At 45.9% G+C, this 14,781-nt stretch overlaps 1 protein-coding gene across 1 annotated transcript in view; it reads right to left on the bottom strand.

The window, feature by feature from the left end:
- Nucleotides 1-14,781, bottom strand: part of agrn (agrin) — a gene marked incomplete at both ends in the record, with an annotated part of 198,329 nt that overhangs the window by 67,718 nt on the left and 115,830 nt on the right. Inside the window, one exon of the mRNA XM_080534511.1 lies at nt 7,432-7,647. Coding sequence (XP_080390637.1) covers nt 7,432-7,647 — 216 coding nt within the window. The remainder of the gene's footprint in view (nt 1-7,431; nt 7,648-14,781) is intronic.

Below are 14,781 nucleotides of genomic sequence, written 5' to 3'. Positions count from 1 at the left end.
TTTCTAGTTGACCAACGTGGTAGCATTGTAGAGGAAGTCTGCAGGGGGTGAGAGGCTTCTTTGGGGAAGAAAGGCAGATTATTCCCCAGAGTGTCATACAAGAATCGGATTAAAAACAGGATTAAAAATGTGTCTATGGATCACCAATAGTATCTGTTAGTTTATATGGCATACTGTACATCTCTTCTGGAGAGTCTCTGCCTATCGTTTTGTGATTAAGCAGCTGTAGCTGAAAGAGGTCACCCCCGGAAAAATAAAGTAATAAGTGTGTTGAAGCAAACGTAGTCTCACTAAATCAGAGTCTCCATTCAAAAGGAGAGTCTGACGAATGAATGAATGAATGAATGAATGAATGAATGAATGAATGAATGAATGAATGAATGGTCTTTATTGTCATTGCTACAGTACAGGTACCAAACAACGACATTTAGGAGGGGTGGCTCCCCTGGTGTTAGGAAAGAAACAAAAAACTTAAAAAACAAAGAAAAAAAACACAAGAAGGGAAGGAGTTGGTTTACATAAATAAAGGCTATGTACACTATCCACTATACTATACTGTACAGATAGACGACTAGGGTTGTCATATTGCACATAGTGTTATTGCACATTCATTTAAAGTGTCGCAGTTTGCAGAAGCAGCCACTCTTGGATAGGAGCCGGGATCCATCAGCTGAATTGAGGAGGTGCTTGGAACAGATGCAGGGATTTCAAGTGCCATTATTATGCAACAATATGAAAATAATTATGGAATTATGGCATTGAACCCTTCTTCAGGTAACTCCACGTTTTGAGAGGTATGGTCTTGGTGTACACACACACACACACACACAGACACACACACACACACACACACACACACACACACACACACTCACACACACACACACACACACACACACACACTCACACACACACACACACACACACACACACACACACACACACACACACACACACACACACACACAAACAAACCTCTTAAATCTGCACACTCTCTTCAGCCCCATAATATACTGCCTGTTCAACATGACAAGAATTCAATATATCAGCCGTTTTTCTGACAAGCCACTTCATTCTGGAAGCAGCGCTAGACGAAGAGTTAGCGGAGAGAGATAGCGGAGCACAACAAACGAGCCAGCCAATACATCATAAACCACGGGCCACGACACAACAGACACAGGAAGCTGGGTTTCCTATAATGGAGGACATAATAATTGCAAAAACATATTCATATCTGGCCTCATCTCTCTTCATTATGGCCAAGTTATTGCTGTCTGGAGACAGAGGTGGACTGACACATCTGAGGGATTCTGCATTTGGCTGCAGGACCATAGAGATAGAATGGGGAGGGTATCTCTATGGTGAGTCATGTAGCTCCCTACCCCCAGTGAGTGCTCTGAAAGGGACACAGAGACTGCATGGTGGTTTGAAGTAGAGGCCGAGGGCTCAGAAGAATTTCACTCTCTGTCTCTTCTGAGAGCAGTTGGTGGTGGTCCCACTGCACTGGGAGTTAGAAGTGTAACTATCTCACAGTATTACCCTGACAGAGAAAAATGAGGAGAAAGAAAGGAAAGGAAAGGAGAGAGATGAGATGAGAAGAGGGAAGACACGCATGCACACATGTGCACACACACACACACACACACACACACACACACAAATAAAATACTTGGATAGTAGTCACTATTGTTGTTCCTCACAAACAAAAATGACCATTGTATTTTGGACCATTTTAGCACAGTGTAAGTGGAAAATAACAAAACAACAATGTATTATTCAGAGAACCGAAATGCATAAATACATAAGTAAAAGCGTGTCAAGCGGGGGCTTCTGTCCTGCATTACGGGAGGAACGTGTGAGCAGGGGAAAGGCAAATGCGTTATCTCTCGTTATCTCTCCCGAGCATGGAGCCGACAGGTCCTTGAGGTGAGGTGAGTGGAAGAAGAGAGAAAGAGACAGGATTTGTTGAACAAGTATCACTGCTCAGACTGGAGGATGAGGCGAGGGGATAGGATTCAGGAAATTCCATTATCTTCATCGAGGGTGGGGTGTGTGAGTGTGTGTGTGTGTGTGTGTGTGTGTGTGTGTGTGTGTGTGTGTGTGTGTGGGGGTGGGGGATGGGGGCTCATGTAGGAAGACAGAGCTTATTTATTTGTAACGACCTCTTACCCTCCCTCTACCTGATGTTGAGGTGAGGAACTTGTTCATCACATCTATTGCAGACAGAGAGACAGAGAGAGACAGAGAGAGAGAGAGAGAGAGAGAGAGAGAGAGAGAGAGAGAGAGAGAGAGAGAGAGAGAGAGAGAGAAAGAAAGAGGTAAATAGAGTGAGGGCATCAGCAATCACCCAGAGAGAAATCGGATTACACTCTGTGTATCAAACTAGCTAGGGCAGCAGAGCAGCAACCCCACTGATGAGGAGAGCAGCAGCTACACCAGGTACACACACGCTGAATGGTGCTTCAAAAGAAATGAAGAACACAGATTCAAAATACTCTGAGAGAGAGACAGACAGACAGACAGAGAGAGAGGTGGTGTGGGGAATCAGAAATCTACAGTACAAAACCTACCAACATAAGATGTTCAGTAAAAAGCCTCAAAAAGCCTTTGAATGTCCTACATGTGTTGAAATCTCATGAAATCCATCTAAAAGGAGACGACAGGAAAAAAACACTCCGGACTTCCATTCCCCCAGTGTGTATGATGCCTCAGACTACCGACTAAGTAGTAGTCAAGCTTTATGGGGGGGACACGAGCTGATGAGTATGACAGGTAGCTGAACATGGTGTCACTAGCACCTCCATGCTGGGAGAGAGAAAACTAATTTACACCTCACAGGCCAGATCGCGCCATGCACTGCTGTAGCTGTTCAAAAAACTCTATTGCCATTACGATGTTGCCAGGGGAGAGCGCACGCCGCCTGAGTAACGAATGACCAGTCGGCTAGCCGCAGGGAGGGAAGGAGGGATGGATTGAGGGAAAAAAAGAGAGGGAAGTTAGCTTTCGCTTCACGTTCCTCTGCCTCGCTTTTAGTCCTGAGCCTTTTGGTCCAGAATCGTCTTCCCACTGGCTTGAGACAGTGGGGGGATAAATCAGCCTTTCTAGGCCCCTTAACACCCTAACAAGCTCTACACTAGCACTAGCCATCACAAAAGTGCAGCTGAAGTAAAACTGTCTGCTTTGAGTTGTAGTCTGCCCGGTGACTGGGGCCAAAGTATCAGGGCTTAGGGTTTCTGAAAAAGCTTTCTCAACACAAGCCTGAAAAACAGTTCCTTGAAATATATAATATATAATAATTCTTAAAACGAGCCTCTTCACCAATTGTTTTAACCTCAACATTGTTGTCCAGCTCACCTTACAAAAGTGTTGGCATATGAAAACTGCTTACAAATGCAGTATCTATCTCTAACACTTTATTATACCGTGAGTGACGTATTTGGGAGTAATACATGTTGTTTTTTAAAACCACAAGGAGCTTCAGTGAGGAGTGAGGTTATCATTTCAGAATTAGCTATTATTAGCTATTAAATTATTAGCTAATAAATTCGCTATTTATTTACATCCATAAGTACGTCACTAGCGCATACTATCTATCGTGCATCTTAACTTGGAAGGTGAAAAGCTTAACGGACATAGTCCATAGTTCATCATTCACCATAGTTCATCATTCTGGTCCGATAAAAGGCAGTTCTTTTCACTGTTCACTTTTCACAAGTTATTTCCTGGCTATTCAGACAACAACAACAACCACTAATAACCTGCTTTTGAGTCCTCCGTTAATGACAATCTGTGAAATGTATCATTTTCATAGCCCTCTCAATTATCTGACAAGAAACCCAAATCAGAAATCTGAACAGACCTCAAAATGTTGGTACCAACCAACCTACTTCATGTTAAGGGATCCATGCCCTCTTAGAGAACTTGTTTTTTTACAGTCGATAAAAGAGAGGGAGAAACAACGCATTGATTTCCACATTAGGACGTTTACCACTTTACGCTAACAGGACAGCGGGTGTCCCCGCCTTGGTTACACTCTAGCAAAGACGTGACCGCAGGGACGCCAGGAATTAGACATCAGTGTCGTCTTTGGACTGACTCCCCAGGTTAGACCAGCTGTGGAGTGAGATTGGGGTGGGGGGGGGGGGTCAAGGGGGGAGCCAGCGAGGTAGATATGGAGCAGTCAGATAAACAGACAGACAGACAGATGGACAGACAGACGTGAGGCAAGCTTTCTGATGTGCTGTAAGGAGGTGCCTGTTGTCACCAGGGAGATAAGACCCAGAGGCCTTTCAGACAGCTAGTCAGGCATGCTGTTCTCCTGTACACCACAGAGAAGGGGGGAGGGAGGGATGGAGGTCAGAGAGGGAGAGAAGAAAGCGAGGTAGGAGCGAAAGAAAGGCAAGGACAGAGAGGGAGGTTGACAGAAGGGAACAGACAGAGGAAGAAAAAAACGGGGGGAACGCGGAGAAACGTACAGCTAGGTTATAAAAAGGTAGAGAGAGCGAACAAAAGTCTATCTAGGATGTGCTACTGGGCTTTTCACTACACAAACACACACACATACACACACACATACACACACACACACACACACACACACACTCATGATCGATTTTGGCCCATCGATCTGTGACCGGCCGAGTGCCCCCCTTTCGCACCGCTACCTGTTCCTCACCAAAAAAAAACGTTCCACTAGACTGGTTGCTCTGAAATGAGTTCTGAGGCACAAGCCCTCTATACTCCCCCCCCCCCCCCCCCCCCCCCTCTCTCTCTCCACAGCTTGGAAAGAGTGTGTGTTTACCCCTCTGCTCCAAGTTCAATATTATGAGAGCTAACAGACCCGCTCTCCAGACCGCTTTAAAACACACACCCGCCCCACTTTCTCTTCATGTTCTACTGAACCATAACCGTGGTTAAGTGCTGCCTTCTGTCTTTTTTCCCCCCACAATACCCTTTTTTTCTTCACGCTTCAGGGGCAATTGAAACAGACTGAGCCCTTTTAATTCAAATGATATCTGGCCATTATCTGTTACTGTGCCTGCCCGGTGAACTAACTGAGAGAAATGTGACCCTGTCCCAAATTACCCATTTCAGAGCGTGTTAATGAAAGGAGCTGCTTAGGCTGGCTGTTCATAAGGGATTCAGGGTAAGTTATGTGCATATTACGGCAAAGAACATTAAATTGTTCAGCCATAGAGTGCTACTCAAGCACTAAGTGATGTTCATGCATCAAGTATGCATCTTTGCCCAGAAGCACTATACAGGCTGTTACTGTTCCTTTAAACTTGAATTATTGGATTTGCTTGATTAGGGCTCTACATTATCCAAGCCCATGCCCAAGTAAATTAGTTTGGTAACCTACGGGGCACTGCTCTTACCCGGCAGATATCTTACCGTTGTGACAGATCAAATCTGGCACGCACGCACACATGCACACACACACACACACACACACACACACACACACACACACACACACACACAGTCACACACACACACACACACACACACACACACTCAGACACACACACACAGACACACACACTCAGACACACACACACACACACACACACACACACACACACACACTCAGACACACACACACACACACACACACACAGAAAGAGAGAGGCAACACCACCCCTCCACAAGCTCTCTCCATCACTCTGGACAACAACATAATATCAGCCTGTGTGACCTGCCGGGACCTTCTGTGCTGACATAATTTATTGGAGGCAAAGAGAGAAAACGAGCCTGTTATCCTGGCTCCCCTGACCCCTGTGACCCTTCTGTTGGCACTAGACTTCCATAGTAGAAGCTGCTGTCTAGTTGGATTTTTGCTGTAAGTGCAAATTATTTACTTCTGAAAAAATAAAAGATCTGTTATTTTCAGTGTGTATATGTCTAATTTAGTTTGTGTTGCCCGTTGAATATGTGTGTGTGTATCCTATCATATTTTCGGCCGCACAATTCGTTTTCATTCAGAGCAAACTAGTGCTTGATGGCAGTCTAATATTTCCAATGTGTACGTAATCAAATAAACACGACAGGAAGTAGAACCTAATTAATTCTGTACACAAAGACTTAATGGATAATTAGCACCTAAGCTTTAGCACGTCTATGTTTCCACTAATCTTGCAAATTACTGTCAATATGTGATATTACACTGATTACAGCAGATTTGGTGATAAGTGACATAAAAAGTATCACCAATACAAAACAGTAAATATCACGCAGAACTTTTTCATAAGAAGGAAGTGTGCCCCACAGCCCCCGCTGCCCTGTCCCAGAAGTTCTCCAGCGGGTGACACTGGTAACTATAGCTAAGTGTGGCTGTGTGTATGAACTGTTCCTCTAGCTCCCATAATACCCCAACTTTCTCTCTCTATTCCCCTCTATCCCTCTCTCTCTCTTGCTCTGTCTGTATCTCTCACTAGTATGAGTCTCTCTCCCTCCCTCCCTCCCTCCCTCCACCCCCCTGCCCCTCCTACTGGAAAAGCCTGTAGTCGCTGGCCCTGCTATTAGCCCCAGCCCTAGCCCCAGCCCCAACCCAGCCAGCACAGCAATCAGCCTTGGATTAGCATTGTAGCAACGATGCGACGGCGCACGAACAAAACAATAACACAAAGCACATTGTAGCACATTATTCTCCTCAGTGTTCAGCTGGCAGTCAGCCCTCCAGCCCCCGACAGAAGAAGATGTATGGACAGGCTGTGGTGAAGAGTGGTAATACCAGAGATATGCTCCACTGGGGGGTGTTATTAAAGCTGGAACCAGTCAGAGTCAAAAACACAGCAGGTGGCAAGGTTTTAACCCCAGGTGGGTAATATGTGGTTGTGCTAGTGGCTATGCAGATGACAACATGACAGACTGTGTCTTTGTGCTGTCCTATACAGCTTCATTGTGTGCTGTGGAAAGAGTGCCAGGCGAATGACTAAGCCTGTTGTATCATGACACGACAACGAACCAACGGCTTGTGTTTTCTTTTCTTTTCTAGAAAGTACTTTGCGTCAAGGAACATGTTAATACTATCATGAGACGAAGAACGCATTGTCTCATGCATCATAGCCACGTGCTTCTAGTGGTAGAAGCTACGTCCAACTCTATGGAAGGTTTCGGAAGTGAACCTGTTGGCTGTATGCCAATCTGCATTCAGTTTGCCACCAGGCCAGTAGTACTAGTGTCAAAGTAGCTTCAAACTACCGCGTCCACCCAAATCGACCTGTGCCAGCTTGGATACTTCACATTACGTTGCAGCATGATCTACAGCGATCTACAGTGATCAGACAAATAATGTAATGTATCTACTAGTAGCTACTACGCTAGATGTGAAAAGACAACAGATTGACCCTTTTAATATGCTACATACTCACTGAAAAGAGCAATGTTTGTGTCGGCACAACAGGGTTCATTAGTGGCAGCTGGACTCACCACAGGGTCCCTTGCGCAGGACCTTTATCCGGCGCTGCGTGTTGCACTGAGCCTTAAACAGTTCACACTCGTTGGAGTAGGTGGAGGAGTCCGAGCCGCACACGGGCGCCACCACCGAGGGACACGACATCTTCTTACACACACACTCCGCCTTGGACGGGTCGGCCGCGTCGCGCTCGCACACAGCCCCGAAGCCGCACAGCATCCCTTTGCAACCTGGGAGGGAAGGAAAAGGGACTTGTTGAGATTTTGATTCAGACATTCTTTTCAGTCGGGACAGAACTCTTGTTGAGAGGCACGTCTCGTTTTTTTTTCGACAGGGTCCTGTGCAGGCGAGGGATAAACTTCAACACATGAACGTAGCCTATGAACGATTGCTGGTTCTGAGAGTTTAAGGGACTTTTCTGTGCTTATGACGTTTTTTCATGAGCACAGAAACAGACAACCGGAGTAACTCCAGCTAGCTCAAGGCCTTGTGGAAAATTTTACAATAAATCATGATAAATCAACAATAAAAAATCCACTTCACAAACAGTACGATGGACCTGTGTATTCCAGATGCCAGGGCCTTGAGCATCCAGCTGGCTATGCGTCCTTGCAGCGGTACTCTACTTTGCAGACTCTGACAGGAAGTGGATCTGAATGGAAATCAATGAGGGGCTTCACTGAGGACAAAGCACAGTCCTAAGCTTTGGGGACCTGGTCTTGAAAGAGTCTTCATGCACTGAGCGTCTGATGTCCAATGTCACTGCAGCCGCTCCAGCTGTCCCATCATATGCATGCACGCACGCACACACACACACACACACACACACACACACACACACACACACACACACACACACACACACACACACACACCTCCCGGGACCCCCAGACATTTCTTATCGCTGGCTCCCAGGCCAGAGTAAAGCACGAGGGGGCATGTTCACTCAGACTAGCCCAGCAGCTGTCTGGCGCTCACTCCTCAACACACACACGCACGCACGCACATGCACGCACACATACACACACACACACACACACACACACATGCATACACACACACACACACACACACACACACACACACACACACACACACACACACACACCTCTTACAAGGGGGGACAGCTGTTCCAGCATCTGCCTTGGGCAGCCTCTCTCTCTCTCTCTCTCTCTCTCTCTCTCTCTCTCTCTCTCTCTCTCTCTCTCTCTCTCTCTCTCTCTCTCTCTCTTTCTCTCTCTCTTTCTCTCTTTCTGTTCATTGACAGGAAAGAGCATCCTTAGTTGTGTCTGTATCGACGGGCTGCTGTATTGAGTGACAGGCGAGGTGGTCCGTTTAGACTTCCACACAGCTCCCTGTGGAAGACCACTTCCAGTACTGGAGCCTGACAGGTACTGGAGCAACAGTGCTCTCTTTTGTACAGGGGAAGAAAGGTGTGTGTGTGTGTGTGTGTGTGTGTGTATCTTTACATGCATCTGTAGCATGTGCTGAGTGTGTGTGAGAGGTGTAAGTATCAGTCCTGGCAGACAAAGGCAGCCATGTGGAGAGCCTGTCACAACTCCTCCAGCCATCACTGCTCAGTTCTCCTCCAGTGCTTTTGAACCCTGGCTGTACTGTTAGCTGTCAGATTACTGAGTAGGCCCAGTGTGTGTGTATGGGTGTGTCTGTGTGTGTGTGTGTGTGTGTGTGAGTGCGTGCGTGCGTGTGTGTACCATCTTCTAGCATGAGGCCCCCATCATCCCGAGGGGTGACATACTGTAGGACGGAGGAGCTGGTGTTGACATGTAGAGTGAAGCATGGAAACTCAACCGAGCCAGGGGCCTATTCTATTCTATAGGGCTAAAGGGAACTAGAGAGGATCTACTGTCATGGGAAAATTGACAGTCTCTGCTTAGAAGGTCTGACTGACACCCGCTGACTGAGAGAGAAAAGACAAAATACTAAAGCTAGGGTCACTCAGAGTGGAATGTATCCACATGATATTGAGCCACCGGCAAACCACCAATAGTCTTAGGCCCACACATATACACCACAAAGGAAGTCTATTTATTTAGAGAGAAAATACCACCAATGGAGGCTCCAAGTTTTTTTCCTGACAGTGTAACAAGGCTCTATCTCTTTATTTAACTGTTATCCATCCAGGTTTGTCTTACTGAGATAAGAGAGGCCTGGTCTTTTTTTTCTCATGGATAAAAGCAACACAGATTCAAACTCTAGAGGGGTTCCGATACAGACACACACAGCAGACAAATACAGTACACAGTGGACTATCAAAAGTACTGCAAATATACAAGGTTTCACAGGTGAGGAGGGATATGTGCATATCTGAGCAGTAGGTTTTGTCCTTTGTGGTATAGAGTAGGTTAGAATGACCTTTGCAGCATCTTATCTTTCTACTCACCTCTACTCTATACCCATGAGGATGGAGGATCATCAAATATGAAGGTTACAATAATACACTGACCATGCACATCTACAGTACTGTACGGGTAAAAGAAGTGCTGGCCACAGGGGTTTTCTATAGACTCCTTAAGAGCCCAGGAAAGATAGAGAGAGAAAGAGAGAGAGAGAGAGAGAAAGAGAGAGAGAGAGAGAGAGAGAAAGAGAGAGAGAGAGAGAGAGAGAGAGAGAGAGAGAGAGAGAGAGAGAAAGAGAGAGAAAGAAAGAGAGAGAGAGGTACTGTATCTGTGTGTGGGTATGTACTTGTATGTATCTTTGTGTGTGCGTGTGTGTGTGTGTGTGTGTGTGTAAAGGTATAAATAAATGAATATAAAAACTCAAGTCAAAAGTCAGTTATGATATGATATGTATAGACAGTATGATATGTCCAGAGCAAGGGCACAGGTCTTGAGGTATGTTACATATATGTAAGATGTAGAATTAGAGACTAGTAATAAATATGGTATGTGCAAGCAAGCAGTAGTGCAAAAGCTAAATAGAAGTCCTGAGTGTGCAGCCAGTAGACGTATGGGGGGGAGGGTACACTGCTACTGAGAGTCAATGCTCCTCTTGTTGGGGGGGGGGGGGCAGGGCTACTGCTGGGATTCTGAGTTCAACAGAGTAACAGCTGCAGAGAAGAAGCTGTTCCTTACGTCTCGAACACACCGCAAGCAGCAACCACAGCAGTGGGCTTTTCATTTCGGCGCCCATGTTAACGGGTTAGAGCAGCCTTACAGCACGCGTGAGGCGCGCGTGTCTCAAGCTGGCTGCCGCGACAAGCCATCTAGAGATTAGGACTCTCGCCTATTTTTGCCGCATGCATGCCGCACTTGCAAAGGCAAAGCTCAATGTGCAAAGACAGGGCTGGCAGTAGCAGCTCCACAGTTAGAGCTGCAGGAGACACGCAGCCGGTAGGGAAGCTGCAGAGATCCGTGAGAGCAGCAGCAGCAGCAGCTCCGCCACGCACACGCACTGCTGAGGAACAGGTCGGCGGTGTGTTTGTGGCCTTAGGCTGGTGATGTGGCGGCCGATTCCACGGGGTGCGCGTGCGGCCGATCCTACGCAATAGGCGACAGGGGATAATTGGACACTAGGTTGGGTATAATTGGATACTAAATTAGGTGAAAAAGGGATAAAATCAAATAAAATTCATCATACTCTAAAAGCCAAGTTATGCTTCATCCGGCACTGCAGTGTGGAGGCTACAGAGGGTATGATGCAATTGTGATGGACGCGCCTACCATATTTTTGTAACACAGAGCTCAGCATTGACGTGATTGGTTGATGGTAGGTGGCCGAGGTACATCGTCACAAACTATTGGATGCATAGAAGACACACTCCACTCTGCAAGAAGCATGGAAGCCATGACTGGAGTGGACACGGTAGACACCGGATAGACCATAAATCTGCTTTAACCTACTGAAAAGCAGCTACAGCCCAAAGAGTTGACTCATTCATTTTTATCCAGATGGCACTAACCAACATAGATGTTTGCGGTGGCCAATTTGTCCACAGTGAATAAGCCCAGTGCATAAGTTCACTGTCTCCTGGTGTGGCATTTATTTTGTCTGTGTCACCATGCCGAAGGCGGAGACACGTTGCCATGGTGACTGTCTGGCGGCTTCATGAGCGCGAGGCAGTTATCAGAATGAGACCTTCCGCTACGCTTGCAGGTGGCTAACACACACGTACACACACACACACACACACACACACACACACACACACACACACACACACACCAAGTAGCCACTGCACAAATATTGTTCCACTGCAATATAAGTTATGAGGTTCCTTTTCTTCTTTTTTACGTTGGTGAATGTGCAAGTCCCTAAAGCACTTCTTTCTCCTTTTGGGTGACAACACAAAGGTTTTGTTTTGCAATATCTTCTCAATACTTTATGTTGAAGAGGGAAAGGAATGTACTCAATGGTACAGCAATTAATTCATGTATTAAGTATTGAGTATCTATATTTTTATTTACAGAGGTCCAGGAGGATTGTGAATTGCAAATAAATATTCTTGACCACAGCAGCGCTTGTAAAATTCTTCTTTGCAGAACATTTCAAACCAGACTTTCATTGATTTCAAACTGACTTTGTAGCTCTCACAGGACTGATGAAGTCAATTATTGATTGTGCCGCAATCATACACATGCCGTGAAAAAGAAAAGCTAAACATCTGCTCAAGCAAACCACTTTCTCGGCTCAATATGGGAAAATCGCTTTTTACACACAGCAGATAAAGAAAGAAAAGGAGAAAGAAAAAAAACAACTTTAAAAAGGTTTTGAGAAAACAACTTTTCCATTGTTCAGGGCATTGGTCCATTTCCAACTTGTTATCAGCCCAAATGAAATGAAGGAATGGAGGAAAACAAATAAAGGCCTGTAGGCCTGTAGTTCTGTAGTTCTGTAGTTCTGTGTTGGAGATAGTGGAGAGAAAGTGGGAAACACGGACGGAGAGGGTTTGTATTTTCTCATTTCCACGTATAAAAGAGGGCCAATCAATTCCCCTCACTCTCATTGAGCTTCCTGGGCTGAGCTGAGCGAGCCCTGACCCGGCTTACACTCGCATTAACTTATTTACCAGGCAGCAAGGAAAGTCTCAGACACTCTGACACACACAAACACACACACATACACACACATGTATCCACCTCCACATCCACATCCACATCCACAAACACACGCACACACACACACACACACGGAAAGGCGGGTGGAGAGAGAGAGAGAGACAGGGGGGAGATAAGACAGAGAGAACGAAAGGCTGTGGGAAAAGAGATTGAGTGAAAGAGGGAGAGGGAGAGAGGGCAAGAGTGAAAATTAAGAGCAATGAATCTGAGAAAAATCACTCAATAATAAGTATTACTTGTAATTTACATATTTCCCCTCACTGTTAAGTTCTACAGTACATTAACATTCATGTTTTCTCAATGTTTCCACCAGTATGCATCACTCACCATTAAACTGACCTCATGTGATATAATGGAGGTCATGGAAACTAAAGCCCCTTTTCCATTACAGGGCCAGCCCGGGTTTTCCATTTGTCGGCCCGGGTCGCCTCGGCTCGGTTCGGGTCGCTTCTTTAGCTACCCTTCTTAACCAGGAACCAAATTTAGACCCGGAACCTTTTTGCCAGGCTGCGTGTGACGTGTGACGCTGCACACCGTTGATTGGTCAATGGAAATCGTCATCCCATGTTCATAGATTTCTTCGCTAACCGCCATCTTTAAATACCACATTCGCTCTTGGAAAATGTCACTACAGTTTCTGTAATAGCTTATTAATAATGATTCGAAAAATTATGCTGACCATCGTATTATCTTAGTTTAATGTCATTTCAATGCATCATAGAACTTTTATTTACAACAAGCATAACACAAAAATCGCTATTATGCACCGTCTTTGCCCGTGAATAACACCGGCTGTGGAGGTGGTACAAACACAATACTCCTTTGCTAACTTCACCATTGGTATACGGTCATTTTGAGCCCTTAACCACCGCGCTGACACCCCGAGAAGTTATGCTTTTAACCGTAAACTCAATGAACCGGGAGTTCACCCGCTGCTGCCTGCAGCACCGCACCTGCTGGTTGAAACTCCCGTTGACAGCGGGGCGAGAGAAACGTTTTACCAGGGAATTCGCTCCGCGCTGTGTCGGCCGTGATAGGAGTGTAGGATCGACACTAGGGATGTCCCGATCCCACTTTTTCACTACCGATACCGATACCGATACCTGGGCTTCGGGTATCGGCGATACCGATACCGATCCGATATTTGTATAAATTTTTTGACCCCTGAATTTTTTTTATTTTTTTTTTATTTTTTTTTTCCTAACACCAGGGGAGCCACCCCTCCTAAATTTCGTTGTTTGGTACCTGTACTGTAGCAATGACAATAAAGACCATTCATTCATTCATTCATTCAAATACCTCCCCAGTATATAGTCCACACCAACAACAGTTAAATTAAAGACTGCCAGCCTTTATTAAAGCAACAAAAATAGTACTCTGCAGTACTCAGTGACCACCTCTCTTAAAACGACATGGACTTTGCTTTTGTTAATTTTCCATTCGAGCAGCATCTCCTCCATGGCTGCCTTAATGGAATCCCCAGTGTGTGAGCCACGGAACTCACGGGCATGCAGCACCGCTTTCTTGAAAGTAAAATCAGAGTCTATCCAGTGTGCTGTGAGACTCAACAACGACATTGGACACACGTCTGAGCTCCAAATGTCCGTTGTGAAGCTAATAGCATCGACATTCTCCAATAGTTTGGCGAGGAACTCACACACTTCATTGTGCATTTTCGGGATGGCATTTTCGGTTATATAATGCCGACTGGGCAAAGTATAACGCGGCTCTAGGTGTTCAATTAAACTCCGAAACCCCACATTCTCTACCACCGAAAGTGGTTGGTCGTCGAGCACAATAAACCGAACCAATTTCTCCGTTATTGCTTTTGCAATTTTGCTGTCTGGGGGGAGTTTCTCTCGCATCTCGCCAATGTTATGTTCAATAACGGAGTCGAACTCAGAGCTTGTAGTCGGAGCTGGCAACTCCATTTAATCAAACACGAGTGTAACACAAAACGTAATACGGCACATGTCGTAAAGCCCAAACTGTCGTAAACACAGACGTAACACAGACGCGGATCGGGCACGCGGATCGGAGCCTTTTTTTTCTGGTCCGATCTCCGATCCAGCATTCAGGACCAATATCGGGTCGATATCCGATCTCAGTATCGGATCGGGACATCCCTAATCGACACCATTCAAATGGTTTTGGATTCCCTGTCCTCTCCCCTATCCGGACACGTTTGAATTGTTATCCTAACCCACGGTAAACCGAAGTTATTAACCCGCAAAGGGTGCCTCCGTTTACCGTCTTTGCCCGTGAATAACACCGGCTGTGGAGGTGGAG

Source organism: Nansenia antarctica (genome assembly GCF_963989245.1).
Source record: "Nansenia antarctica genome assembly, chromosome: 6".
Classification (NCBI taxonomy): domain Eukaryota; kingdom Metazoa; phylum Chordata; class Actinopteri; order Argentiniformes; family Microstomatidae; genus Nansenia; species Nansenia antarctica.
Note: the sequence above shows the minus strand (reverse complement) of the source record. Positions and strands in the feature narration are given on the sequence as shown.